A 24,685-nucleotide genomic window follows, 5' to 3' on the forward strand; every position below is an offset into this window, starting at 1 on the left:
TACTATACCTTGTTTTCATAATAAGACTTCACCTTTCCCAAAGAGACAAAAACCCAAATGTGATGTCAATTTGGGGCACTTCCGGGTCAGCTTTAGTCACCTGCCGGACTTGAATGTGATTGGCTGGCCACGCAGGGCCACACCTACCATGTGCACACCTGTAGGATGTGTGCATTTAAAAACAAAGGTGAAGGTAACAGAGAACTTTTTGTTTATTTTGCCAGTTATTAATGATGTCCCTTTGGAAGCAACTCAAACCAGAAGGTCTATAAAGAAACGTGAGTACAGTTCTTGTGTTTCATTGCAGTTATTTAAAAAAAAAAAAGTATTGCTATCTAGCAAAACAGTTAACAACTGTTAGCCAAGAGACATGGCTAGTAAGTTGGTTCTTCTTTCAGTCATTTAAATGAATCTAAAAAGACCAGTTTCAGAAGGATTTTTTAAAAGCAAGTTTATTTATATAGCACATTTCATGTAAAAGTTTAAAAAAAAAACTAATGTTAATAGGTTTGATGTGGTATGACATTACTTTGTTTTCCAGGTCCATTTAAATCCCACAATGTGTTCCATTCCCGGCCTCCCCACACCAGGATCCGAAGTAACTATCGAGATCAGGCGAGTGAACACAAACCCAAAATGTGGTCTTGTGGAGCTTTGGGTCAACATTGACGTCAGCAGAAAGCAAGCCTATGATCAGATGAAGAAAAAGATACAGCTTCCAAAAAGAAAGTTTCGCACCTCTGAAGGAAAAATGGGGGATATGTGTCTGGTTTGCATCGACAACGTGTGGCACAGGGCTCGCATCGTGTCCATCCAAAGTGACACCTGCCAGGTCTTCCTTCTTGATCAAGGACAGCCTTACGTTAGCACCCGGGACTCTCTCGCATGGGGTCATTCTGACAGTTTCTTCCTCCCTCCGGAAATCGAGTCCTGTATCCTTGCCAATGTCCTGTCTCTCAAAGAAAACTGGTCCAAAAAAGCCATCAGTTTCTTGTCGTCCCTCCCCGAAAAGACGCTAAATGGTGTGGTCCAGCATGTCTTAATGCCAGATAGGACAATTCTCCTTGACATACCCTTTGTCTCCAAGCAAATGTGCACCCTTGGTGCTATGAGGAAGCTCCCGGTGGATGAGTTCAAAGGAGTTGTACTCGAATGTTTGACTCCACCCAAAGACGATGCAACCATCACCACGATCACCCAGGATCGGAGTGTGAACGTCCAACTTGACGACCGTTACTTCTACCCTGAACTGCTCTGTGGCATGTATGAGACAGTTTACGTAACAGAAGTGATCGATCCTCAAAATGTATTCTGCAGTCTACAGATTTACTCCAAAGCATTGAAGAGTCTGTCAGAAGAGATCCAAGAGTTCTACAAGGACTTGGATTCCAGAGGGGAACGACCTCAAACCTGCGGAGATCCGTGTGCCGCCAGAGGAAATAACGGCACGTGGTATCGTTCGTTACTCAAGCAATGCATTGGGACCGATGATGAACTTGTCGAAGTTGCTCACGTAGATGTCGGGAAAACCGAGCACGTGTCGGTAGGATGCATCCGACGCATGGCGAGGAAATTCCTGAGGATGCCTGTGGTCACGTATCACTTCTCCCTTCATGGAGCAGACGGGACCAGGTGGACGGCAAAGCAGAACGAATATCTGAAGTCATTATTGCTGAACAAGACCTTCGTGGCTAAGCTAGAGAAGCAGTTCCAAGACACTTATAGCGTCACGTTCTACGGTGGGAATGTTTCATGTATGACAGCAGAAGTTGTCCCATCTAGTGAAGATGAAGGACACCAGACAGAAACCCAGATTACAACGCTGTCAGGGGAGCAGGATGTTGACCAGCAGAACCTCGTCATCTTAAATGTCAAGAGCTTACTAGAGGAACCCTTGTCAAGTACAGAGAATGAACCAGAGACTGAAATTGTGAAGACCATTGATGACCAATGTTCTAAAGTCTCTCATCATGAGCATGTGTTGTCTGTTGGAAGTACTGTAGACGTGACTGTATCCTGTGTCGAAGGTCCTCAGAAGTTCTGGTGTCAAAGGACTATAAATGAAGAGAATCTGCGAAGGATGACGGAAGATCTGCAAAACCACTACGCCTCTGTCCAACCTCTGCCCATTGTTAAGGGCATCTGTGTTGCCCGAAACCCAGAAGATGGTTTGTGGTACAGGGCAAGGATCGTTACTAGTCAGCATTTTCCCGAAGTGGACGTACAGTTTTTGGATTACGGTGGTACACGAAGCGTGCCCCTTGGAGATGTATGTTCCATTGAGCCGGCGTTCCTGGAGGTGGAACCGCAGGCTTTTCAGTGTTGCCTCTTCAACTCTTCTAATTCTGCATCAGCCGTGTTTCCGGTGATAGCTGATTCTCAAAACACTGGATTCAAATGCACGATAAAAGATAGAATTTCCGATGAAGAGGGGCAACCGGTTATCGTCGTAGACTTTGAAATGCCGCCTCAAAACGCTTGCAGTCTGCTCTCTCCTGTCCCAATGGATACCTATAATTATTCCACATACGATATAAAATTGGGCACGAAAGAAAAGGCATGGATAACCTCTTCAGAAACAGTACATAGCTTCTTCTGCCAGCTCGACAGAAATTCTCATTTGTTTGACAAAGTGAAGGCAGATGTTAAACAGCTAGTCTGCAGGTCACAGTGTCCAGATGAACCCCTAAAACCCAACGCCCTTTGCCTTGCACGGTATGTTGACGACGAATGGTACAGAGGTCAAGTGGTCCAGACATCTCCGGAACTCAAGGTGGTCTTTGTGGACTATGGCGAGACCCTCACATTGAATGCATCTGATGTTCAAACTTTGCCTGCTGGTGCTAGCCTGGCAAAGTCAGTCCCTGTACTGGCCGTTCAGCTCGGACTTTTCGGCGTTCCAGAAGACATACCCAAAGAGGTCAACCAGTGGTTTGCAAATAACGCCATTGACACAACTGTGACGGTTTCTGTGGTGGCCAAAGGCGCCGGCGGGAAGTTTTTGGTGGAATTATTCGAAGGGATGCTGAATGTCAATATGATTGTCCAGGAGAAGATAGCACTCGTGCAACACGCAAAGACCAACCAAGATCTACGGCTCACGCCACTTAAGGAGTTTTTACCTGAAGAAATCACATTTATATCAGAATTAGGAGAACAAAATAAAGATCAAAACATCAATGGAAATTGTGCTTCAGATGAGCAGGTATTGGAGAAGTCTCAGAACCAAATTCTTGGACCTGTACCTGAGTGTGAAAAAATGCTAATCGACAAGGAACCCGCACAATGTTTGAATGGCACTCCAGAGGTTTTGGTAGACACCCCAAAAGAGATCAATGCTGTCACGTCAACGCCTGAGAAGACCTTTGTATATCACAGCCCAGTCATATCTCACCACACGTCTGAGGAGATGTACGCCTCCTGCATCGTGGGACCCAGTTACTTCTGGTGTCAGTTCGCCCAAACTGAAAACCTGGACACGGTGTCAAGACTCACCCAGAGCATCGGTGAGACTTTAAAGGACGCAGAGGTCCCCAAGAATTTGGATCCCGGCAGTCCGTGCCTTGCCCTATTTTCCGAAGACTCCCAGTGGTATCGTGCTCAAGTGCTTTGGAAGACCGACAGCACAGTCTGCGTCGTGTTTGTGGACTACGGAAATGAGTCTGAGGTGGACAATAAAGATGTGAGATACCTCCCACCGTCTCTGATTGAACATGCTCCTCAGGCCTTGTTGTGTTCTTTGGATGGATTTGACAAGTCCAAGGGATCATGGGATGATCAAGTTTACGAAGAGTTCTACAATGTCCTGGTGGATCAGCTTCTCACCGTGACAGTTCTTAGTGCACAAGAACATTCAGAGTTTGCCTTTCAAGAACACTCAGTAAAAGTCCAATGTGGAGGTCAAGATTTAAATGAGGCCATGAGAAAGTTCTGGAAACCTATTCCCACACAGCCTGAGACTGAAAAGATTCAAACAGCCAGCAATCCACCCAAACCATCCAACATGACCCACCTTGAGGAAAATGGAAGATCATTCTCATACAAGATGCCAAACATCCCGTTAAACAAAGCCGAGGTGGTCTATGCTTCATGTGTGGTGGAACCCCATTTTTTCTGGTGTCAGTTTGCCGACACCGAGGACCTCAGCAAACTGGCACAGGAAGCCGGACAAGTAGAACCAGATTCTTCGTCCTCAAGCACCTTTGGACCAGGTAGTCCTTGCCTTGCGCTCTTTTCTGCAGACGACCAGTGGTATCGAGCGCTGATCATGAGCCGACAAGACGATGAAGTCCACGTTTTGTTTATCGACTACGGCAACGAATCTGATGTGGACGTGAAAAACGTGAGACCACTCTGTCAAACTCTGCAGGAGTATACACCCCAGGCTTTTTTGTGTTCTTTGAACGGATTTGACCAGTCTAAGGGCTCCTGGGAGATTGAAGTCTATGACGACTTCTACAATCTTCTAGTGGATAAACCCATCGTGGTGACGGTGTCCCATATAGAAGAACATGCGGAGATGATGCTTCCTCAGCATGTGGTGGAAATCGATTGTGAGGGAACGTCCGTCAACGCAGCGATGCAGAAATACTGGAAACCAAGCTCTTAAGGAAAATATTACAATCCCTACGAGGGAAAACAGTATGTACTAAATGCAAATTTTTTCATGTAGATTTTGTCAATGCAGATGTTCTGGAGTGGGCGTCCACTCTTGCTGAGAAAGCGGGACGAGCTGAACTGTCCGTGTCTAGCTTTTTACAATTGTCAATGCAAATGGTTGGAAAACTGAATAAATTAATAAAAGCTCATTAAAGATTTTGGGTGAAGTTGATAATGGTTTGCCTTCCCATTGAATGAATGATTGTTTCTACCAGGTCAGATCCCAAGATATACAGTAGATTTATAAAGTTTGGGACCTAGTCTAAGTTTGTGGTCTTCACAATGTAGCATAAGGCTAATGTCTCAAGTTCCATCTTCCCAAGGACTCCTTCCCTTCCAGCAGGTGGCAAGATTGCTATCAGGATTTGGTCTGTTTGTGTTCCTGCGTGTTGATCACTGTTACCAGGCAACCAGTTTGGGACAGCATGTCAGAGTTGCACCAGGCAGCCGCGGCGAGGGATTTCGATCAGGTCCGGGAGATTCTGAGGCGTAGGAAATGTGATCCCAATCAGCGAGACGTGGACTGGGGCAATAAGACGCCTCTGCACTGGGCTGCGGCCAAAGGTAACAGTTCTTTGGGTCTAGACTTGAGATGGAGCGCTTAATGTGTATTCTTGCCTCCATAGTTTCCCATTGTCCAACCTTTCCTCTTCACGTAGGCGATGTGGAAACGGCAAGGCTTCTTATCGAGCATGGAGCACGGCCCTGCCTGAGGACTGAGCTGGGCAGGACCGCAGCGCACTTTGCAGCCGAGGTTGGTTCCCTGGCAGTCCTGCGGCTCCTACACTCCTTCCACGCCCCCCTGGACAAGGAGGATGCTGGTGGCGACAAACCGGCCCGTATCGCCCAAATCTATGGACACCATGAGTGTGTCACATTTCTCAAAATGTAAGACTTTTTGACCAAACTAAGCACTACTGGTCTCAGTCCACATTGCATGTCTACTATAACAAGAGGCAAGATTTGCTGTCTTATGCCGAGACAAGAAAACAATATTGTGACTGTGATTTTGATTACATTTATTCATGTTTTGTCTTAATTTGATATTTTATTTTTGTTGCAGGGCAGAGGCAGAGGGGCAGGCGTACCGCAAAATAATGGCTGATAAAGGGCTCTCAGTGGATGATATTGATGAAGAGTGGGAAGAACAATGTAAAAATACCATGGCATGATCAATTTAAATAAGTCCAAACCTACAACAATGAATATAATATTTTGACAATAATAAAGTTTTATAAGTAATCACTATTATTTATTATTCTTTCAAGCAATAATGCATTTCTTTCAATGTTGACATTTTTTTTTTCAATGCTGACGTTTGGAGTGGTAACAACTACCGGATCTGACGTTTGGTGGGCGGGGCTTATTTCGATGACGTATTGGCAGCCGCTAAAATCAAAACAGTTGTCGCTACTAAATGCTCGTTCCTCAACAAGAAGATAACATTTTCGGGATAAAACTGACGGATATGGAGGCAGCAACAGGTAAAAGTCACCAGTGTAGTGCTGGTTAAGCCGTTCACGAAATTGAAACGGCTTTTTCCTGGTGTTTGCTAATGCCAATGCTAAGGGACGGTTACAGTCTGCCCGCGCCATTTTCTATCACTATGCCGGCCGGGTAAAAAGTGATAACTGTCATCCCCAGGAGTTTTAAACCACTTGAGTGCTTTGGAGACTCAAGCGAGGATCCGGCAAGTTCAGCCCCGGCAGCGGACTCGCGTGGAGGAGCTGCGGGCCCGCGTAAAGGCGCTGACCATGGAGAGGGACCGGTTGGAGGCGGAGATTCATGTACACAAGGTAACTACTGGAAATACAGCACTGATTTATTTTAATTGGTCGACAATGATGCCCTCCTCAGGATATTGAAAAACGCAAGATTCGACTGAATAATCGATGTGCGGGAGCAGAAGAGGCAGAAGAAGAAATGGAGACTGAAGGTGGCGAGAATGGGGAACTTCTGCAGCTGATGGCCAGACACCTTCACCTTAAGGAGCTTCTGTATGCTCATCACATTATTGGTATGCTTCCATCACTTAGCAAGTAATATTCTGCCAGAACTGTCCTGTCAAATAAACTTGAGCTCTAAGATTAGAGCACTACTTGTCACCGTTCCTTCCTCAACATTTTCTTCCATTGCCAGGCGGCTACGACATCACCGAGACCCGCAGAGGGAAAGGCGTGTGCGTGACTCTGTCCACGGCCTACGAGGGCGTCTACCTGAAAACGTACAACCTGGAGTTGGACGTGAAGCCGACGCTGAGGATCGCTCGCCACAACGTGCCGCCGTTCATCACGCTGGGTGAACTCAGTGAGCGGGGAAGCCTGCAGGACGACCTCAGGGGCTTCCTGGACACGCTCAGCACACAGCTCAATGCCTTTGAGGGCCGAAGGCAGCAGCTGAAGCTCCTTAAGGTGACCCACCACTTCCTGCATAGGTGCTAGCAGATACTTTTGGCGTTCCTAAAGCAGACTTGTGGCCTTGTTCACTCAGGAGCTCCATCCGTCAGTGATGGTGATGGAGAGCAACGCGCTGTGTTCCATCCTGGTGCTCATGCTGAGCACGCCAAAAAAGAAGACACTGCTCTGCACCCTGAACTACACGGACCTCAAAAGATATCTGCCCACGGGGGTCCACTTTGACTGTGAAGGTGGGTGACTGAATATCGAGCACTCCAGACACCATACTGAAGCTATTAAAGAGTTTCCCAAAAATTATTTTCAATATTAAATTCTTAAAATAAATCCAATAATTGAAGAAGTGATTTACCAACCCATGATGAACCCATGATTTATTTTCTAGATAAGATGCTTCCGGAGTCTCCAGAGTGGAAGAACAACAACAAGCTTCTCATGGAGATGCCGGTTCACAAAGCTTTGGGCACCATGAAAAACAGTGCATGCATTGCTTAGGCTTCATCTGCAGTCCCATTTGTTTTCTTTGTCCTGGAGCCTCCGGATGAATTCCGTCACCTTCTCGTGCAAGCGCTCCCTCTGGAGGAGCCTGGTCTTCTCCGCCCGCTCTCGAGCCTCCCGCCGTCGCCTCTCCGCCTCCCTTTCCGAGATGGTGTCGATGGCGGCGATGTTTTTCACTTGCACAAACGACAAGCTCCTCCGCAGGCGTCCTCCTACCCCGCTCCTCGGCAGGGGTGCCGACACAGACCTCGGAAACTCGGCGTCCGCACGGCTGACTATTTCTTTCATGGCCACTCCTACCGTGGCTTTGGGCTCACAGACCTTCACCATCCCCACCCGCCCGCGCTCGCTCCGCAGCCAGCGTTGTCGTCGTTGTAGCATTCGCTGCGTGTACCTGAATTCTTTGTCCAGCAGGTCCAGCTTGAGGCGAAGGTCTCGTTCAATCTTCTGGTTCAACACCCTTAGCTGCACCAGTTTCTGCTCCATTATTTGTAAAAGAATATTTGTGTCGATGCGTATTTATTTTATTTTTCCATCAGCGTGTTCCCCAACAAAAGCGGCTTGCTGCTATGGTTTTGTAACTGCTTGAAGGGTAATATAATATACGCTACCCATTGTGTTTGAAATTGTTTGTAATTGTGTAGCAGCACGGTCCATGCTAGATTGTGTTTCAAGAGGCTTTCAAGGGCCAGTGCTGTAATGATTGACTGTTTTTGGATAAAAAAAAAAATACAAAATGAAAAATAAAATCAAACAAAAATTGCGGCAAATATATAGTGATTAGTCGATTCATTAAAATAGTTTATTACAGAAACTAAAAATGTTAAAAAAATAAAAAATCCCCTGATAAAATTTTAGGGAGTACAAATATAAGTAGAAAGGCACAACATTACTAAAAACACAAAATACAATATTAGGGACAAAAACGTATGAAAACATTCTGGAAAAATCGTTTTTAAAAAGAGGAGGTGAAAAAGCTACTCCTTGCCGCTTTCCGTAGTGACGTCAATCACGCTATCCACTTCCTGGTTAGTTACGACAGGCTTTGCTAACTAGCTTACGGCAACACCAGCCTTTCCCACTCAAACATGGTGAGGAGGACGCCGGCGTTTTAGTGGCACAACAACCTGCTTGCCAACCTACATGGGACAACGTTACCAAGATAGCCGGCGTAGAATATTTGAACTCGATGAATTGACTCCCGAAACGTGTATATAAATTCGTCCTGAAGGTAAGAGTCTACTTTTCTTATTGCTACAGTTGTGCTAAAGTTAGCTTAGCACTCTGTCGAAAGTTCACCCGGCAGCGGTGTTTGACATACCCTACCCATAAACATTTTAGTCGGACGAAACTCCAGTTTTACATTGAATTACTATGATATTTATAGTAGTTATATATTTTTTAAAGTTTACATTCAGTGGCGTGGAGTCAGACTGAAAGTGTGCAATTATTTTTAATTAACAGTTAGAAAAATGAAGTCCCGATAAGCAATATTTTTTAAGTAGAGATTACTATCAACTCATATTAGCTAACTCTCGTCGTACACCACCGAACTAAAATGTATTGAATGTACAGAAATAGGCAAATTAATTACACACTTTTCGCCAATGTCGTCAGTGGAACATGTCTTAGAAAGACGTAGAAAATATCCGGCTACATCATTTCTCCGTGGCACACCTGCTGATCTTGTGACACAATGAGTGTAAATCATTGATTTTACGTGCAGAATGTCATTAAAGTCTCGCATATTTACTACAAAACCCAAACAAATAGGCAAAGCTATTAGAAACGATTAACATTTGTCTTTTGGAAACTAGAAAATGACCAAAACACTATCAAGCCAAGTTTATTTTATTAATGGTGATAATAGCGTCATTGTTCTTCAGAGAACATTCAGGGGTGTTTTATCAGGTTCCAAGTGAATCACTATCCATTAAAATCTGTAAATTGTTTATTTAAAAACAACATGCGTGTGTCTCAAATGCAGTGTGACAACTTTCAAGACTGCAGAATACATAAAACTATTTATTAGGAAGAAATTAGACTTTGCGGACACCCTTGTCAAATAAGACACCCACATGAATTCACTTCCTCTTGTAGCTAGTTCATTGACTTCCTCATTGAAGTGAAATAAAAACTTCTTATTTCCACCAGAACCTCCAACATGAACGACCCCAACAAACCTCAGCGCAAAATGTCCACAGCAGGGGACAGCCTGTACAAAATTTTAGGCTTGCAGAAAGGAGCATCGCCTGAGGAGATAAAGAAAGCTTACAGGTGGGTTTGATTTTATTAAAGGACACCCGTTCTCAGTTTTTACATCATGATGGTCCTCACAGGAAGCTGGCGCTGCGGCACCACCCGGACAAGAACCCCGACAACCCCGAAGCGGCGGAGAAATTCAAGGAGATCAACAACGCTAACTCCATCCTGAGCGATGAGAACAAGCGTAAGATCTACGACGAGTACGGCTCCATGGGCCTCTATGTGGCAGAGCAGTTTGGCGATGAAAGTGTCAAGTACTACTTCCTCATGTCCAAGTGCTGGTTCAAGGTGAGTCGCGCTGTCAATACCGACGACGGAACGCTGGCTGTTGTCGAGTGTTGACATCTCGTGATGATGTCACTTCAGGCCCTGCTGGTGTGTTGCGGCATCTTCACCTGCTGTTGCTGCTTCTGCTGCTGCTGCTTCTGCTGTGGCAAGTGCAAGTCTTCCGAGGAGGACGAGAGAGATTTCTACGTGGACCCGGAGGACTTGGAGGAGAACCAGGAGAACCAGGAGCGAGAGGAAGGTAAGCGACGGCTTTCTGTCTCTTGGACTGACTTTGTACGATTATACCAGCAATATATTTTGAATTAATTGGTTATTATTGGAATCAGCCTAAAGAAAAATTTCAACTCTCGTCCTTGAGGTTCTCTGAATTGTTTAGCGTTCTGTTTTACAGCAGGAGACACTGTAATCGTTATTCAGCCCAGCTCGTCCGCCACCGCTTCGGGCAAAGCTGACGCCGCCACGTCAGGTGGGGCAGCTCATAAAAGATTGACGTGGTTGTCCAAATGTCCTTTCCTTAAACTTGCAGAAAGTTTGACTTCATTTCTGTCCATGCAGGCGAGGATACGCCCATCATGAGTCAGCCCCACTCCGGCAACGGCTCCACCTCCGTCGCCGCCATAGATCTGATGCTCGAGTAGTGAAAAAAAAAAAACCTATCGTCGAAGTTTGGATCCTTTCCTTTTTTTTCTGGGGATTTCCAACATCTTTATTTGTTTACACCAGCAGTTATTTGGGGCTTGTGTTTAGGTGCCACAGGGTTTGCTTTTGGTTCCACTTGTGTTTTTTGTTTTTACACAGGACTATGCAGAAAGTCTCAGGCCACCATCAGATTTATGTCTTAGCAATGTTAAAATGATACTCACACGGGAGTGGGCCAAAAATAGGCATATCACTTTGTGTACATAGTTTCAAAACTGAATTTACAGTTTTTTTTCCCCCCCTCCCTCAGAGTTGCTTATTACATTCATACCATTGAAAATCATTCATAGAGCTTGTATGCATTGTCTAAAGCTGCTGCATCCTAATAGTTAATTTTACAAGTCATATTGACTGTTAAAAAAGAAAAAAGTTCATTCTAAGGACAGAGTTACCAGTGACCCGAGAATGATGCACAGTTTTTTCTCTGATCACTTTTGTAATGTTCGTGTTCATTGTGCCGACGTGCCAAAATTCACAATTGTTCCAAATTTTATTCATAGAATTTTAGTCATTAAATTTTATTCCAAATTTATTCAAATTTTATACATTGACAGTAAAAATTGGGTTTTTCGGTGATATTTCCAGCCAAGGCTAAAATGTGCTGAAACTTTTCTAGGTGACCTATTTAGAGTTTTGTCATCCAGCTTCTTGTTGAATTGGAAGGTTTGCAAAAAATACTGAAACGTTCGCAGTCAGATTAAGTTCACCTGGAAAGTTTATGACGTCTTTTCAAATTTCACACCCAAGCGGAATATGCCTTCCTTCTTTTTTTGAGTCGTGTATATGTGTACATAACCACTATGATCGTCACATGCAAAGCCAAACAGTTGCACTTTTTTAGGTGGCAACATTAATTCCATGTGCTGTGTAGATATAGAAGCCAACTAAAGTACATGAACATAAAAAAAAGTTAAATTGTCATCTTTGTTTTGACTTTTGATGTTTAAGTGCCAAGCGGTCCGACACGAAATGTACTTAAATCATTTTTGGTCTACAATAACTTGAATGTTAATTTTTTTTTTAGACATTCCCATGTTTATCTGCTCGCTCAAGCTGTAAAAAGGGTGTTTTTTTTTTTGGGGGACAGAATAAACTCAGGTGTCACAGATGCAGTCGACTTGTCCGTTATCTCCACCACCCCTCCCCTCCCTCAGTCAGCCAGATAGCGCAACTGGGAACAGGTTGCCGTTTTCCCACTTCCATGGCCGCCGAGTCGTACAAGCAACTTCTGCTGGAGCCTCTTTCCTGGTCTGTTTATTCTTTAAAATTCTTCAGCTCAACATTGTCGTGATTACTTTGTCTCGTCTCAGTTCGGACTCGGAGGGCAGCGAAGACTTGGAGTGGTCCTGCTGCGACAAGGATGAGTTGGACTCGGCTGAGAGGGACGAGAGACGTCGGGCCGGGAAAAGACTCATGGTCGCCTTGGTCATCAGCCTGGTTTTCATGGTCGCGGAGGTGCTTGGTGAGAAAAGCAACACTATCACATCCTTTCTATTTCTCTCTTGTCCTATGCTTTTGATCCTAATCCGGTCCTGTCCTCAGGTGGGTACGCCTCACACAGTCTGGCCATCATGACGGACGCGGCTCATCTCCTGAGTGATGTCGGTAGCATCTCGCTGAGCATCTTCTCTCTGTGGATCTCGGGACGCACGCCCACTCGCACCTTCACTTTTGGATGGCGTCGAGCCGGTTAGTTGTCATGGTAGCGCGGCATGAAGAAATGTTTTCTGTGAAGTGTAATTGTGTTTCCAACAGAGATTGTGGGCATGCTTGTATCTCTGTCGTCCATCTGGGCGGTGACGGCTGTGTTGGTGTGGTCGGCCGCTAGGAGGATCTCCGACGGCGACTACGACATCGACACTGACATCATGCTGCTGACTTCGGGCTGCGGCGTGGCCGTCAACGTCCTGTGAGTCCGCCGCTGCGCTGGTCACGTTTCTACCCAATCTCACGCTTTCTCCTGTCTTTAGCATGGTGCTCATCCTGCAGCAGTCGGGCGTCTCTCACACCCACAACCACGGGTGGCCTCAAAAGGACGAGGAGCGGCGGGGTCTCGGCCATGGTCACGGAAACGCCAGCGTGAAGGCCGCTTGCGTCCATGCGGTGGGAGACCTGATCCAGAGTGTCGGCGTACTGCTGGCGGCCGCCGTCATCCACTTCTGGGTCAGTTGCAGAAAAATGTATCATAGTTCTGTTTGAAGAAAAAAAAAAAAAAAAGTTTTATTTGTTGGCAGCCAGAGTGTAAGGTGGCCGACCCCATCTGCACACTGCTCTTCTCCCTTGTGGTCATGTGGACCACCTTTCCTACCGCCAGGGATGTTTTCAGAGTGCTGATGGATGGTAAATATGAGCCTCCGGGCCATGACATCATCACAACGTGTCAAGTACAAGCCTCACAGACGCTGCTGAATTGATCTTCTCAAGGCGCTCCGCCTGGCATCAGTGTGGCCTCCGTGCACGACGCCTTGCTGGCCGTGCGAGGCGTGTCGTCGCTTCATCGCCTTCACGTGTGGAGTCTGGACATGACGCACGCTTTGCTGTGCGTGCACATCACCGCAGGTACCTTAATTATTTTTAAGAAAATATTTCTGTTTTTTTCCTGGGGTTATTAGATTTTTTTGAAAATACCAGAACTATTTGAACTGATCCAAACGTGTTCATGTACTTACAGAGGACGGTGCCGATCCACATGTCATCGTCAAGAGGGCCACAAAGCTCCTGAGCTCTGATTTTTGCTTCACCTCCATTACGATCCAAGTGGAACCTTCCGCAACGTTGCAGCTGGACATTTTTTAATCGTGTATTACTTGTTATTTTTTTCTGATTACTTTGTAGAAAAAATATTTTGGGCACATTTATTTCACCAATCAATCAAACGGAAAGAATCAGACATTTTATTAATTACAAGTACTAATGTATTGGGACACCATTTGTAAAAATAGGCTGTAAATATGTGACGTCATTAAGACCACATTAGTCCTGTATCACATGGTGGTGATCAATTGTGTGTTTCAAAATGGAGGCGGGGCCAAAAACTCTTCAGTTGGGCCGTCCATCCTTCCAGTAGCGCGTGTAGGTCTCTCGAAACATGTCCCTGCACGCCACTCGGGCTTTGAGTTTGGAGCAGACCAAGAAAGAGCCGCCCATCTTGCGGTGCAGCGAGTACGTCTCCTCTGGCGGCGGTGCGAGGCGTTCGTGAAGCATCACCGGGATGAGGCGATGGATGCGCTCCGTGGTGCTCTGAGTGCCAAAGTCAAACGGCTCCGTCGACGAGAAGGCCTCACCCAGAATCATCACGGCGTCCACGTGAGCGTTCTCCATTGCCTTTTGAACCATAATAGTTAAAACAATGACTGGCCATCTTTTTACACTTTTTTGCAAGCTACCTTAGATTCAAATCCGGTGAGGAATTTCATGTCTCTGGAGCGCTTCAGGACTTCCTCTCTATTTTGATGTGCAGCTGCGTTGATAATCTAATTTTCAAAAGTATAAGAAGAAAAAAATTCCTCTTTCTGTGATCAGTAATTAAAATAAACCTCTAACATCCCGAGGATGTATGATAACGTGAGTTCACCTCAATGTAGACGTCTGTGAAACCTTTGTCAAATTCCCGCGTAGCTCCAAAGTCCAACAGCGCTACCTGTCAACATTTTTGTTAAGAATCAAAACAACTTGAGATGAAATCCTGTCAACGTCAAACAAACCTTATGCTTGTGCGGGTCATAGAAGAAGTTGGACCAGTTGGGATCCGTCTGCATGAAGCGGAATTCGAAAAGCTCCCTCAGGCACAAAATAAGGATTTGCTCACAGATCTGCAAGAGCAGAGAAAGAAACAATTTCTCCAACATGCTTCGCACACGCCTGGTCCATCTGTCCTGAAGTCACACTTACCTCGTTCCGGAGTTCCTGCGGGAGGTCAGTGGCGCGGTCCAGGGGGAAGCCGCTCACCAGTGTGGTGGTGAGTACACGCTGGCCGCTCAGCTCGGCGATTACATCGGGCACGTAGAAGAAGGGGTGATCCTTTAGCAACTCTCTGATGTGCACCAGAAAAGGCATTCACATTAACCTAACCATTTTGTTTGGAAAAAAAACCCCTAACCTTACAATACATAGTCATTTTGTTACCAAAAAAATAGTCAAAATAAAAGCCTTTGTAACAGAGAAGCTGTGTTGTAAGAGTGAAAGGTCACAAATGACTTACTGGAACTTTGTGCAACATTTGGCCTCTTTGACGTAATCACATTCCAGGGCCAGCTCTCTGCTCATAACTTGGATCATATGCTCGGGGAACAGACCTGCCAAGAAATGTCATGTCATTGTTTTAATTTCATTCAATACTTGAAAAGAAAAAAAAAAGTGAGCTAGTCCATTACCTTCAGGCAGCGCGTTGCTTAAACTCAAGAGTGTCATGATGTTGTTCACGTCACTGCTGATACTCTTGGACACGCCAGGATACTGAAGGGTAAAAAACAGAAAGATATGATTAATTAACGTGATTAAATTAAAACAAAAGAAAATTAGCAGTTTCAAATAGTGTTAAAAACTTTGTAATACCTGAACCTTCATGGCGACATCTCTGCCGTCTTTGAGCTTGGCCAAGTGCACTTGACCGATGGAGGCGGCGGCAAACGGCTTCTCCTCAAAGTATTCCAAATTCTTCCGCCAGTCGAGGCCCAGGTCGCTGCTGATCACCTTCTGCATGCAACAACAAGGAACGCAATGTCACAAATGTCCCACAAAATCCCAACTTCTTGAACTGAAAACTTTACCATCATCTGTTTGGTAGGCATAAAGTCGGCGCTCTGTCGAACCCGTTCAAAGATTTTGGCCAGCTGAGGGTTCATGAAAGCGTCATCTACAAGGAGTGGAGAAGAGTATTAAAAGTTGACTCTTCCTGTCATGACGTATTCAAGGTCTCACCTTGAATACTGAGCATCTGCCCTAATTTGAGAGCTGCCCCTCGAACTTTGCACAACGTCCGCACAATTCTCTCAGCGTTGGCTTCAGACAGGAAAGTGTTGGAATCTAGGACAGACTTTTTATTGGCTGCAGACACACACAAAAAAAAAACATTTTATGCTATTTACACACAAATATAACTCATCATTTTGCAACCTTGTTGTTGTTGAAGATTGAACTTCTTTTTGGCCGCTTCAGCAATTGCACCAATGCCAAGTCCCACAGCGAGGCCTGTCAAAAGAGCCGAGAAAATAAACGGTGAAATGCTGCCCTCTACTGGTCTTTTGGTGTAAGCACCAGACAAGCATCTCCTTCAACCATTCATTCATTCAAAGACTAAGGTTATTATAGTTAACGAAAACTGATTAACTAAAATGAGACACCTTTAAAAAAAAAAAACATTTTACATATTTCCCTCAAACAAACAACAACTTAGCTAGTAAATGCCTCCCATCAATACCATGCAATAAAGGAGTTTCAAGAGGACATACTTCCAAAACTCATCAGGCGTCCAATCCGAGTAATGGGCACCTTCCTCTCGCGTGCATTCTTACAGAGCTGAAATGTAAAGGAGAACCTCAACAATATGCTGAGAAATATACTGGGGGGAAAAAAGGATCAAGCAAAATCCCATGCTTACCACTTGCTTGTAGGGCTTGAGGTGAGCACTCTTGGCGGCCCTCGCTCTGTCCATGTCCTCCTCTGACAGCCTCCCAACAGATGAGTTGTCCTGAGTGAGCATCCTTCTGAGGGCCCAAGCCAAAGGCCACCTGGCCCGCTTGGTTCTATGGGTCTCACCACCATTATTCAGCCCACCGGCAAAGGAGGAGTAGCCACGGATGTTCTGCTTTATTCTCAACGTGTCCTTAAATGAGGAAAATATTGCTCATTTAAAAAGGTAGTGCTGTTTTTGTGCCCTCTGGCGGTGATGAAGCACACTGCAATAACAAGGAAGCAACTTCTAATACCCACACTGCTTTCAAATCATCCATCTACACTCGAGTTTTTAAAATGGTTAGGTTTTAGTTATATTTTCATTTCTTTTCTAATCCTGTCACGTTGCTACTACAGTACTATATCCACACACTGAAAGCATCTGGACGAACCTGAAAGTCACAAACTATTCGTAGAATCTAGAAAAAGTAGTGATTATGGACGCGAGCGGTCAGGACGGATCAGTGCGCGCTCGGAGTTTATATCCGAACGCGCCCACGTTTTCAAGAAGCAACATCTCGCCGTGGTTCACCGTTGTTCTTGCAGTGAAACCGACGACAGCGTTTACCCTCAAACATCCAGAGTGGGAGCTCCCTCCGGCCGCCATACATTCCCCCCGAGCCCGGCCCACCATCTGCATGATCCACGCCAAACCCGTGCGCGCCAGAGCGTCGCCCGTCATGGTGCTTGTCCGCGACCCACACCTAGAGCACACATCGAAAAGTAACCTTGAAGCTTTTTTTTTTTTTTTTTAATAATAATAATAAAGCACGTGATTAAAAGTTGCAATAAACTCACCAGCAATGTTGAGAACGCACGCCGTGGAGCGCTCAAACTTCATTTGACTCGACGTCGTGTCAAGTCGTCAACACTCAGTCGCGAATACGCCCCAAGGATGAGACTTTTTTTTAACCAAGAAAGTGGCCAAGGCGTCGGTGGTAGGTGTTGAGTAGTGGGCGAGGGATTCCAAACGAGTTAAAGTTCAACCATTAGTGAGCGGTAGACGAGCGGAGTGTCTGTCATTCAGCGGCCCGAAGAAACTGCCGCCAGTAGTGGACATTATCGTGTTGGCTCGTGAGTGAACGATTCGTTCAAAAGAACGAATCCTTTCAGTGAACGAGAGTGAACGAATAACTTCCTGAAGTGATTCATTCTTTTTTCAGTTCATATGACGGTATCCATCCAAACATGTTCGGTGTTCAAAGTTTCAAGGGATAGTCAGTGCGAATCAACCCTTTCCACAGTAGTCACCATGACAGGCGACCACCCGGTGGCGTCAGTGTGCCGAGCGCCGTTGGACGATCAGGAGAAGAAGATTTGAATCGACGGATGTGACGTCAGAGCTTTAGGCGAATTGAAGACAGGTGTGCTCGCTCAAGGGGAGTTATCATATGCAGGTGCCATCGAGCGCGTGGCGGCGGCGGCGGGCGGTTTCTCAGCTAAGCTCGCATGCTAGCAAATGTTTGTCGTCTCCTGCCGCTTTTCACGACGGACTCCGTGCTTGTTGCACGATTTTCGCGCTCAAGGGGAGTTCAATGTGAGTTCTCCAATGCAGGTGCCACCAAATGTTTGTCGTTTCTTGCCGTCTCTCACGACGGATGATGAGCGGCCGACACGAGACGGACGGGTGCGGATGCGGCGAGGGCGAAGCGCCCAGCCAGCATTTAAGGAGAGTATGACTTTGTTTTTCCTTTTGTGCTTTCTTTCTTTCCCTCCCTCCCTCCCTCCCTCCCTCCACTTTTTCACTGGGTGTGCACACTGGCCATCTGCATGAGGCCTCTCTCTTTCTCAGCGCTGCGTCATTTTGCAGTATTGTTGTTTTATTGTTATTGTGGTTTTTAAATACATGGCGTGGACTGTTTGTACTGTAATTGTGTGTGCGTGTACCTCTGAACCTGAATTAAACTGTGAACTGAATTCAAGTGGTCCATTTTAAACATTGGCATGGGCAGTCTATCGTGCATACAAACTGGAATCATTTGAGACATTCTCAATGACAAGACATTTGTAAAGTTAGTCTCAAACCAAATTGTCTTGTTAGATATGCAGTGTCAGGCTTTTATTTTTTTTCAACTACACTAAGAAAAGCTGCATGCATTCTAAATTGTTGACAAAAGCCAAGTAGCCAGACACCCATAGATGCAAACGACAAGTATACAAACGGTGTCTGTTGCGATCAGTAAGTCATCTTTGGCAACCCTGCTTTAAAATGGCCACCGAACTCAGAATCTTGCAGAATGTTGGTACATTTTCTGTAAGAGTAAAAGCTGTTATTTGAATCTAGTCAGAGCCATTTTTTGGTTTGTTTTGAATCGTCATGCATCATGTGGGCATTCTTGTGAATAAAATCAACAGTGGTGTGTTTGCTTCCTGTTGGTGGTCTTGTAAATAAAGTCAACTTTGGCGTCAGTCATCATTCGCCATGTGCCTCGATCGATGGTGCGTCTCTTGAATGTGAAACTTCTTGCATGTTTTGTTACAGGGCTTGATGTCTTCATTGGCTGTCTGACTACAAAAAAGGCTGTTTCTGTACAGTCCAGGTTGCTGCTCAAGTCAATTGAATTTATAAACATAGCGTGTAACTTCCACAACCTTAGCTTTCAATTCAAAGCAGTAACTACACGGCCAGCCTCTGTACATGTACTGGGTGGTACCATCCAGTTCAGAGTAAAGTAAAGGCCAGAGTGGTCTTATTGTTTGACCTTCTGCCCTCTGGGAAGAGGTACGGGAGCCTGGGCTCCCGCACCACCACACTCGCCAACAGCTTCATTCTCTAGGCCAGGGGTGTTCAAGTCCAGTCCTTGAGGGCCGCATTCCTCCATGTTTTCCAAGTTTCCCCTCATTAAACACACCTGATTCAAATGATCAGGCTCCTGCAGAACGTGAGGATGAACTGATCATTTGAGTCGGGTGTGTTTAACAAGGGAAACTTGGAAAACATGGAGGAATGCGGCCCTCGAGGACTGGACTTGGACACCCCTGCCTTACGCTGAGTGCCAAAAGTCCCAATGATTGTGAGCAGCAGGGGGGGGGCCCCATTTCAACCCCTTACACTGAGTGCCAAGCAGGGAAGAAATGGGTACCATTGTTATAGTCACTGGTATGACTCGGCAGGGGTTTGAACCCACAACCTCCCAATCTCAGGGCGGACACTCTCCTCTCAGGCCACTGAGCTGGTAAACACTTGCATCGTAGTATAACACTTATAGTCGTTTTTAAATAACGTGTATACCTGTATGCGCCTAAATATATCTACTGCAATTTCACATTAGATTGCTGGTTTGAAATTTGCTTTTAATATTTTTAATAAACATTTATGTTAAAACTTGTCTGGCGTCTTATTCCTTGTTTTTATATTCGCCAATTAAAACATAAAAAGCAGACATTTGGTTAACTGCTTTATATGACAATATGCGTAGGTACACTACACGAGGTTAAAAAAAATAAATAAAGGGTTAATTGCGCAACAAAAGCATTTCCTCGCACCTGGGATAGAACCAAGTTCTTACAGAGCAAGAGCTCGAGTCACTAACCAGTCGACTATTTTAGCATAGAAAATTTGCAACACAGTTGCTCGTGTAACCATAAAACCATACATGTTCCATGCATTGAGAGCAAGGCTTCTATAGGGTAGCGGTTAGTGAAATGGGCTTCCACCCCAGCGACCCAGGTTCGAATCTCAGTGGGATCCAAATTATTTTAGCATGGAGAATTTGCAACACAGTTGCTCGTGTAACCATAAAACCATACATGTTCCATGCATTGAGAGCAAGGCTTCCATAGGGTAGTGGTTAGTGAAATGAGCTTCCACCCCAGTGACCCAGGTTCGAATCTCAGTGGTCCCAAAATTATTTTAGCATGGAGAATTTGCAACACAGTTGCTCGTGTAACCATAAAACCATACATTTTCCATGCATTGAGAGCAAGGCTTCCATAGGGTAGTGGTTAGTGAAATGAGCTTCCACCCCAGCGACCCAGGTTCGAATCTCAGTGGTCCCAAAATTATTTTAGCATGGAGAATTTGCAACACAGTTGCTCGTGTAACCATAAAACCATACATGTTCCATGTCCTGAGAGCAAGGCTTCCATAGAGGAGTGGTTAGTGCTCTGGGCTTTCACCCCAGCAACCCAGGTTCGAATCTCATTGGGACCCAAAAAGTTTTATCATAGAAATTTGCAACACAGTTGCTCGTGTAACCATTAAACCATACATGTTCCATGGCCTGAGAGCAAGGCTTCCATAGGGTAGTGGTTAGTGCTCTGGGCTTTCACCCCAGCGACCCAGGTTCGAATCTCTTGCTGTGGTTAGGGTTAGGGTTAGGGTTTGTGTTAGGCTTAGGCTTGCTTTTGCTGTGCTGAGGCTTAGGGTTAGGCTTGCTCTTGCTGTGGTTAGGGTTAGGGTTAGGGTTTGTGTTAGGCTTGCTTTTGCCGTGCTGAGGCTTAGGGTTAGGCTTGCTCTTGCTGTGGTTAGGGTTAGGGTTAGGGTTTGTGTTAGGCTTAGGCTTGCTTTTGCTGTGCTGAGGCTTAGGGTTAGGCGTGCTCTTGCTGTGGTTAGGGTTAGGGTTAGGGTTTGTGTTAGGCTTGCTTTTGCTGTGCTGAGGCTTAGGGTTAGGCTAGCTCTTGCTGTGGTTAGGGTTAGGGTTAGGGTTTGTGTTAGGCTTAGGCTTGCTTTTGCTGTGCTGAGGCTTAGGGTTAGGCTTGCTCTTGCTGTGGTTAGGGTTAGGGTTTGTGTTAGGCTTAGGCTTGCTTTTGCTGTGCTGAGGCTTAGGGTTAGGCTAGCTCTTGCTGTGGTTAGGGTTAGGGTTAGGGTTTGTGTTAGGCTTAGGCTTGCTTTTGCTGTGCTGAGGCTTAGGGTTAGGCTTGCTCTTGCTGTGGTTAGGGTTAGGGTTAGGGTTTGTGTTAGGCTTAGGCTTGCTTTTGCTGTGCTGAGGCTTAGGGTTAGGCTTGCTCTTGCTGTGGTTAGGGTTAGGGTTAGGGTTTGTGTTAGGCTTGCTTTTGCTGTGCTGAGGCTTAGGGTTAGGCTAGCTCTTGCTGTGGTTAGGGTTAGGGTTAGGGTTTGTGTTAGGCTTGCTTTTGCTGTGCTGAGGCTTAGGGTTAGGCTAGCTCTTGCTGTGGTTAGGGTTAGGGTTTGTGTTAGGCTTAGGCTTGCTTTTGCTGTGCTGAGGCTTAGGGTTAGGCTTGCTCTTGCTGTGGTTAGGGTTAGGGTTAGGGTTTGTGTTAGGCTTAGGCTTGCTTTTGCTGTGCTGAGGCTTAGGGTTAGGCTTGCTCTTGCTGTGGTTAGGGTTAGGGTTAGGGTTTGTGTTAGGCTTGCTTTTGCTGTGCTGAGGCTTAGGGTTAGGCTAGCTCTTGCTGTGGTTAGGGTTAGGGTTTGTGTTAGGCTTAGGCTTGCTTTTGCTGTGCTGAGGCTTAGGGTTAGGCTTGCTCTTGCTGTGGTTAGGGTTAGGGTTAGGGTTTGTGTTAGGCTTGCTTTTGCTGTGCTGAGGCTTAGGGTTAGGCTTGCTCTTGCTGTGGTTAGGGTTAGGGTTAGGGTTTGTGTTAGGCTTAGGCTTGCTTTTGCTGTGCTGAGGCTTAGGGTTAGGCTTGCTCTTGCTGTGATTAGGGTTAGGGTTAGGGTTTGTGTTAGGCTTGCTTTTGCTGTGCTGAGGCTTAGGGTTAGGCTAGCTCTTGCTGTGGTTAGGGTTAGGGTTAGGGTTTGTGTTAGGCTTAGGCTTGCTTTTGCTGTGCTGAGGCTTAGGGTTAGGCTTGCTCTTGCTGTGGTTAGGGTTAGGGTTAGGGTTTGTGTTAGGCTTAGGCTTGCTTTTGCTGTGCTGAGGCTTAGGGTTAGGCTTGCTCTTGCTGTGGTTAGGGTTAGGGTTAGGGTTTGTGTTAGGCTTGCTTTTGCTGTGCTGAGGCTAAGGGTTAGGCTAGCTCTTGCTGTGGTTAGGGTTAGGGTTTGTGTTAGGCTTAGGCTTGCTTTTGCTGTGCTGAGGCTTAGGGTTAGGCTTGCTCTTGCTGTGGTTAGGGTTAGGGTTAGGGTTTGTGTTAGGCTTGCTTTTGCTGTGCTGAGGCTTAGGGTTAGGCTAGCTCTTGCTGTGGTTAGGGTTAGGGTTAGGGTTTGTGTTAGGCTTGCTTTTGCTGTGCTGAGGCTTAGGGTTAGGCTAGCTCTTGCTGTGGTTAGGGTTAGGGTTTGTGTTAGGCTTAGGCTTGCTTTTGCTGTGCTGAGGCTTAGGGTTAGGCTTGCTCTTGCTGTGGTTAGGGTTAGGGTTAGGGTTTGTGTTAGGCTTGCTTTTGCTGTGCTGAGGCTTAGGGTTAGGCTTGCTCTTGCTGTGGTTAGGGTTAGGGTTAGGGTTTGTGTTAGGCTTAGGCTTGCTTTTGCTGTGCTGAGGCTTAGGGTTAGGCTTGCTCTTGCTGTGGTTAGGGTTAGGGTTAGGGTTTGTGTTAGGCTTGCTTTTGCTGTGCTGAGGCTTAGGGTTAGGCTAGCTCTTGCTGTGGTTAGGGTTAGGGTTAGGGTTTGTGTTAGGCTTAGGCTTGCTTTTGCTGTGCTGAGGCTTAGGGTTAGGCTTGCTCTTGCTGTGGTTAGGGTTAGGGTTAGGGTTAGGGTTTGTGTTAGGCTTGCTTTTGCTGTGCTGAGGCTTAGGGTTAGGCTTGCTCTTGCTGTGGTTAGGGTTAGGGTTAGGGTTTGTGTTAGGCTTGCTTTTGCTGTGCTGAGGCTTAGGGTTAGGCTTGCTCTTGCTGTGGTTAGGGTTAGGGTTAGGGTTTGTGTTAGGCTTAGGCTTGCTTTTGCTGTGCTGAGGCTTAGGGTTAGGCTTGCTCTTGCTGTGTTTAGGGTTAGGGTTAGGGTTTGTGTTAGGCTTGCTTTTGCTGTGCTGAGGCTTAGGGTTAGGCTAGCTCTTGCTGTGGTTAGGGTTAGGGTTTGTGTTAGGCTTAGGCTTGCTTTTGCTGTGCTGAGGCTTAGGGTTAGGCTTGCTCTTGCTGTGGTTAGGGTTAGGGTTAGGGTTTGTGTTAGGCTTGCTTTTGCTGTGCTGAGGCTAAGGGTTAGGCTAGCTCTTGCTGTGGTTAGGGTTAGGGTTAGGGTTTGTGTTAGGCTTAGGCTTGCTTTTGCTGTGCTGAGGCTTAGGGTTAGGCTTGCTCTTGCTGTGGTTAGGGTTAGGGTTAGGGTTTGTGTTAGGCTTGCTTTTGCTGTGCTGAGGCTTAGGGTTAGGCTAGCTCTTGCTGTGGTTAGGGTTAGGGTTAGGGTTTGTGTTAGGCTTGCTTTTGCTGTGCTGAGGCTTAGGGTTAGGCTAGCTCTTGCTGTGGTTAGGGTTAGGGTTTGTGTTAGGCTTAGGCTTGCTTTTGCTGTGCTGAGGCTTAGGGTTAGGCTTGCTCTTGCTGTGGTTAGGGTTAGGGTTTGTGTTAGGCTTGCTTTTGCTGTGCTGAGGCTTAGGGTTAGGCTTGCTCTTGCTGTGGTTAGGGTTAGGGTTAGGGTTTGTGTTAGGCTTAGGCTTGCTTTTGCTGTGCTGAGGCTTAGGGTTAGGCTTGCTCTTGCTGTGGTTAGGGTTAGGGTTAGGGTTTGTGTTAGGCTTGCTTTTGCTGTGCTGAGGCTTAGGGTTAGGCTAGCTCTTGCTGTGGTTAGGGTTAGGGTTAGGGTTTGTGTTAGGCTTAGGCTTGCTTTTGCTGTGCTGAGGCTTAGGGTTAGGCTTGCTCTTGCTGTGGTTAGGGTTAGGGTTAGGGTTAGGGTTTGTGTTAGGCTTGCTTTTGCTGTGCTGAGGCTTAGGGTTAGGCTTGCTCTTGCTGTGGTTAGGGTTAGGGTTAGGGTTTGTGTTAGGCTTGCTTTTGCTGTGCTGAGGCTTAGGGTTAGGCTTGCTCTTGCTGTGGTTAGGGTTAGGGTTAGGGTTTGTGTTAGGCTTAGGCTTGCTTTTGCTGTGCTGAGGCTTAGGGTTAGGCTTGCTCTTGCTGTGGTTAGGGTTAGGGTTAGGGTTTGTGTTAGGCTTAGGCTTGCTTTTGCTGTGCTGAGGCTTAGGGTTAGGCTTGCTCTTGCTGTGGTTAGGGTTAGGGTTAGGGTTTGTGTTAGGCTTGCTTTTGCTGTGCTGAGGCTTAGGGTTAGGCTAGCTCTTGCTGTGGTTAGGGTTAGGGTTAGGGTTTGTGTTAGGCTTAGGCTTGCTTTTGCTGTGCTGAGGCTTAGGGTTAGGCTTGCTCTTGCTGTGGTTAGGGTTAGGGTTAGGGTTAGGGTT

General features: G+C 46.2%; 6 protein-coding genes across 6 annotated transcripts; 5 read left to right on the forward strand and 1 right to left on the reverse strand.

Annotated features, from left to right (window-relative positions):
- The first annotated feature begins 17 nt into the window (after positions 1 to 17).
- Positions 18 to 4,815, forward strand: tdrd6b (tudor domain containing 6b). Its single transcript, XM_088400419.1, has 2 exons — positions 18 to 278; positions 542 to 4,815. Exon 2 carries the CDS (start codon positions 560 to 562, stop codon positions 4,607 to 4,609), a length of 4,050 nt encoding a protein of 1,349 aa, XP_088256545.1. The 5' UTR covers positions 18 to 278; positions 542 to 559; the 3' UTR covers positions 4,610 to 4,815.
- A 107-nt stretch (positions 4,816 to 4,922) lies between these two features.
- ankrd66 (ankyrin repeat domain 66) lies at positions 4,923 to 5,870 on the forward strand. The gene is made up of 3 exons (XM_088400452.1): positions 4,923 to 5,223; positions 5,319 to 5,547; positions 5,723 to 5,870. The coding sequence occupies exons 1-3, from the start codon at positions 5,085 to 5,087 to the stop codon at positions 5,829 to 5,831; spliced, it is 477 nt and encodes a 158-aa protein (XP_088256578.1). The 5' UTR covers positions 4,923 to 5,084; the 3' UTR covers positions 5,832 to 5,870.
- Positions 5,871 to 5,995: 125 nt separating this feature from the next.
- cenpo (centromere protein O) lies at positions 5,996 to 8,341 on the forward strand. The gene is made up of 6 exons (XM_088400595.1): positions 5,996 to 6,143; positions 6,304 to 6,455; positions 6,517 to 6,676; positions 6,799 to 7,070; positions 7,150 to 7,306; positions 7,459 to 8,341. The coding sequence occupies exons 1-6, from the start codon at positions 6,077 to 6,079 to the stop codon at positions 7,566 to 7,568; spliced, it is 918 nt and encodes a 305-aa protein (XP_088256721.1). The 5' UTR covers positions 5,996 to 6,076; the 3' UTR covers positions 7,569 to 8,341.
- Positions 8,342 to 8,593: 252 nt separating this feature from the next.
- On the forward strand, positions 8,594 to 11,931 carry dnajc5gb (DnaJ (Hsp40) homolog, subfamily C, member 5 gamma b). The gene is made up of 6 exons (XM_088400596.1): positions 8,594 to 8,802; positions 9,726 to 9,848; positions 9,911 to 10,124; positions 10,203 to 10,362; positions 10,516 to 10,590; positions 10,680 to 11,931. Exons 2-6 carry the CDS (start codon positions 9,736 to 9,738, stop codon positions 10,760 to 10,762), a joined length of 645 nt encoding a protein of 214 aa, XP_088256722.1. The 5' UTR covers positions 8,594 to 8,802; positions 9,726 to 9,735; the 3' UTR covers positions 10,763 to 11,931.
- Positions 11,928 to 14,373, forward strand: LOC148384999 (proton-coupled zinc antiporter SLC30A2-like). Its single transcript, XM_088400594.1, has 8 exons — positions 11,928 to 12,071; positions 12,134 to 12,285; positions 12,366 to 12,512; positions 12,579 to 12,732; positions 12,794 to 12,986; positions 13,058 to 13,163; positions 13,248 to 13,382; positions 13,495 to 14,373. Exons 1-8 carry the CDS (start codon positions 12,025 to 12,027, stop codon positions 13,617 to 13,619), a joined length of 1,059 nt encoding a protein of 352 aa, XP_088256720.1. The 5' UTR covers positions 11,928 to 12,024; the 3' UTR covers positions 13,620 to 14,373.
- Positions 13,695 to 17,658, reverse strand: coq8ab (coenzyme Q8A, genome duplicate b). The gene is made up of 15 exons (XM_088400593.1): positions 17,295 to 17,658; positions 17,065 to 17,200; positions 16,423 to 16,647; positions 16,274 to 16,340; positions 15,939 to 16,013; positions 15,744 to 15,869; positions 15,593 to 15,678; positions 15,378 to 15,518; positions 15,197 to 15,278; positions 15,025 to 15,118; positions 14,715 to 14,856; positions 14,528 to 14,635; positions 14,398 to 14,463; positions 14,210 to 14,296; positions 13,695 to 14,147 (listed from the first exon to the last, which is right to left on the reverse strand). Exons 2-15 carry the CDS (start codon positions 17,176 to 17,178, stop codon positions 13,863 to 13,865), a joined length of 1,698 nt encoding a protein of 565 aa, XP_088256719.1. The 5' UTR covers positions 17,179 to 17,200; positions 17,295 to 17,658; the 3' UTR covers positions 13,695 to 13,862.
- Positions 17,659 to 24,685: the final 7,027 nt, after the last annotated feature.

This window comes from Syngnathus floridae, chromosome 16 (assembly GCF_059516105.1).
Source record: "Syngnathus floridae isolate MCC-2025c chromosome 16, RoL_Sflo_1.0, whole genome shotgun sequence".
Lineage (NCBI taxonomy): Eukaryota > Metazoa > Chordata > Actinopteri > Syngnathiformes > Syngnathidae > Syngnathus > Syngnathus floridae.

Coding starts and splice junctions, on each gene's coding strand:
- cenpo (XM_088400595.1), top strand. CDS start 6,077: ATGCTCGTTCCTCAACAAGAAGATAACATTTTCGGGATAAAACTGACG. Junction 6,144..6,303: donor GGATATGGAGGCAGCAACAG/GTAAAAGTCACC, acceptor TGTCATCCCCAG/GAGTTTTAAACCACTTGAGT. Junction 6,456..6,516: donor CGGAGATTCATGTACACAAG/GTAACTACTGGA, acceptor TGCCCTCCTCAG/GATATTGAAAAACGCAAGAT.
- dnajc5gb (XM_088400596.1), top strand. CDS start 9,736: ATGAACGACCCCAACAAACCTCAGCGCAAAATGTCCACAGCAGGGGAC. Junction 10,125..10,202: donor TGTCCAAGTGCTGGTTCAAG/GTGAGTCGCGCT, acceptor ATGTCACTTCAG/GCCCTGCTGGTGTGTTGCGG. Junction 10,363..10,515: donor GAACCAGGAGCGAGAGGAAG/GTAAGCGACGGC, acceptor TCTGTTTTACAG/CAGGAGACACTGTAATCGTT.
- coq8ab (XM_088400593.1), bottom strand. CDS start 17,178: ATGACGGGCGACGCTCTGGCGCGCACGGGTTTGGCGTGGATCATGCAG. Junction 15,679..15,743: donor GCAGATGCTCAGTATTCAAG/GTGAGACCTTGA, acceptor CACTCCTTGTAG/ATGACGCTTTCATGAACCCT. Junction 14,857..15,024: donor AAATGTTGCACAAAGTTCCA/GTAAGTCATTTG, acceptor GGTGCACATCAG/AGAGTTGCTAAAGGATCACC.
- tdrd6b (XM_088400419.1), top strand. CDS start 560: ATGTGTTCCATTCCCGGCCTCCCCACACCAGGATCCGAAGTAACTATC.
- LOC148384999 (XM_088400594.1), top strand. CDS start 12,025: ATGGCCGCCGAGTCGTACAAGCAACTTCTGCTGGAGCCTCTTTCCTG. Junction 12,286..12,365: donor CATGGTCGCGGAGGTGCTTG/GTGAGAAAAGCA, acceptor TCCTGTCCTCAG/GTGGGTACGCCTCACACAGT. Junction 13,383..13,494: donor GTGCGTGCACATCACCGCAG/GTACCTTAATTA, acceptor ATGTACTTACAG/AGGACGGTGCCGATCCACAT.
- ankrd66 (XM_088400452.1), top strand. CDS start 5,085: ATGTCAGAGTTGCACCAGGCAGCCGCGGCGAGGGATTTCGATCAGGTC. Junction 5,224..5,318: donor GCACTGGGCTGCGGCCAAAG/GTAACAGTTCTT, acceptor CTCTTCACGTAG/GCGATGTGGAAACGGCAAGG. Junction 5,548..5,722: donor TGTGTCACATTTCTCAAAAT/GTAAGACTTTTT, acceptor TTTTTGTTGCAG/GGCAGAGGCAGAGGGGCAGG.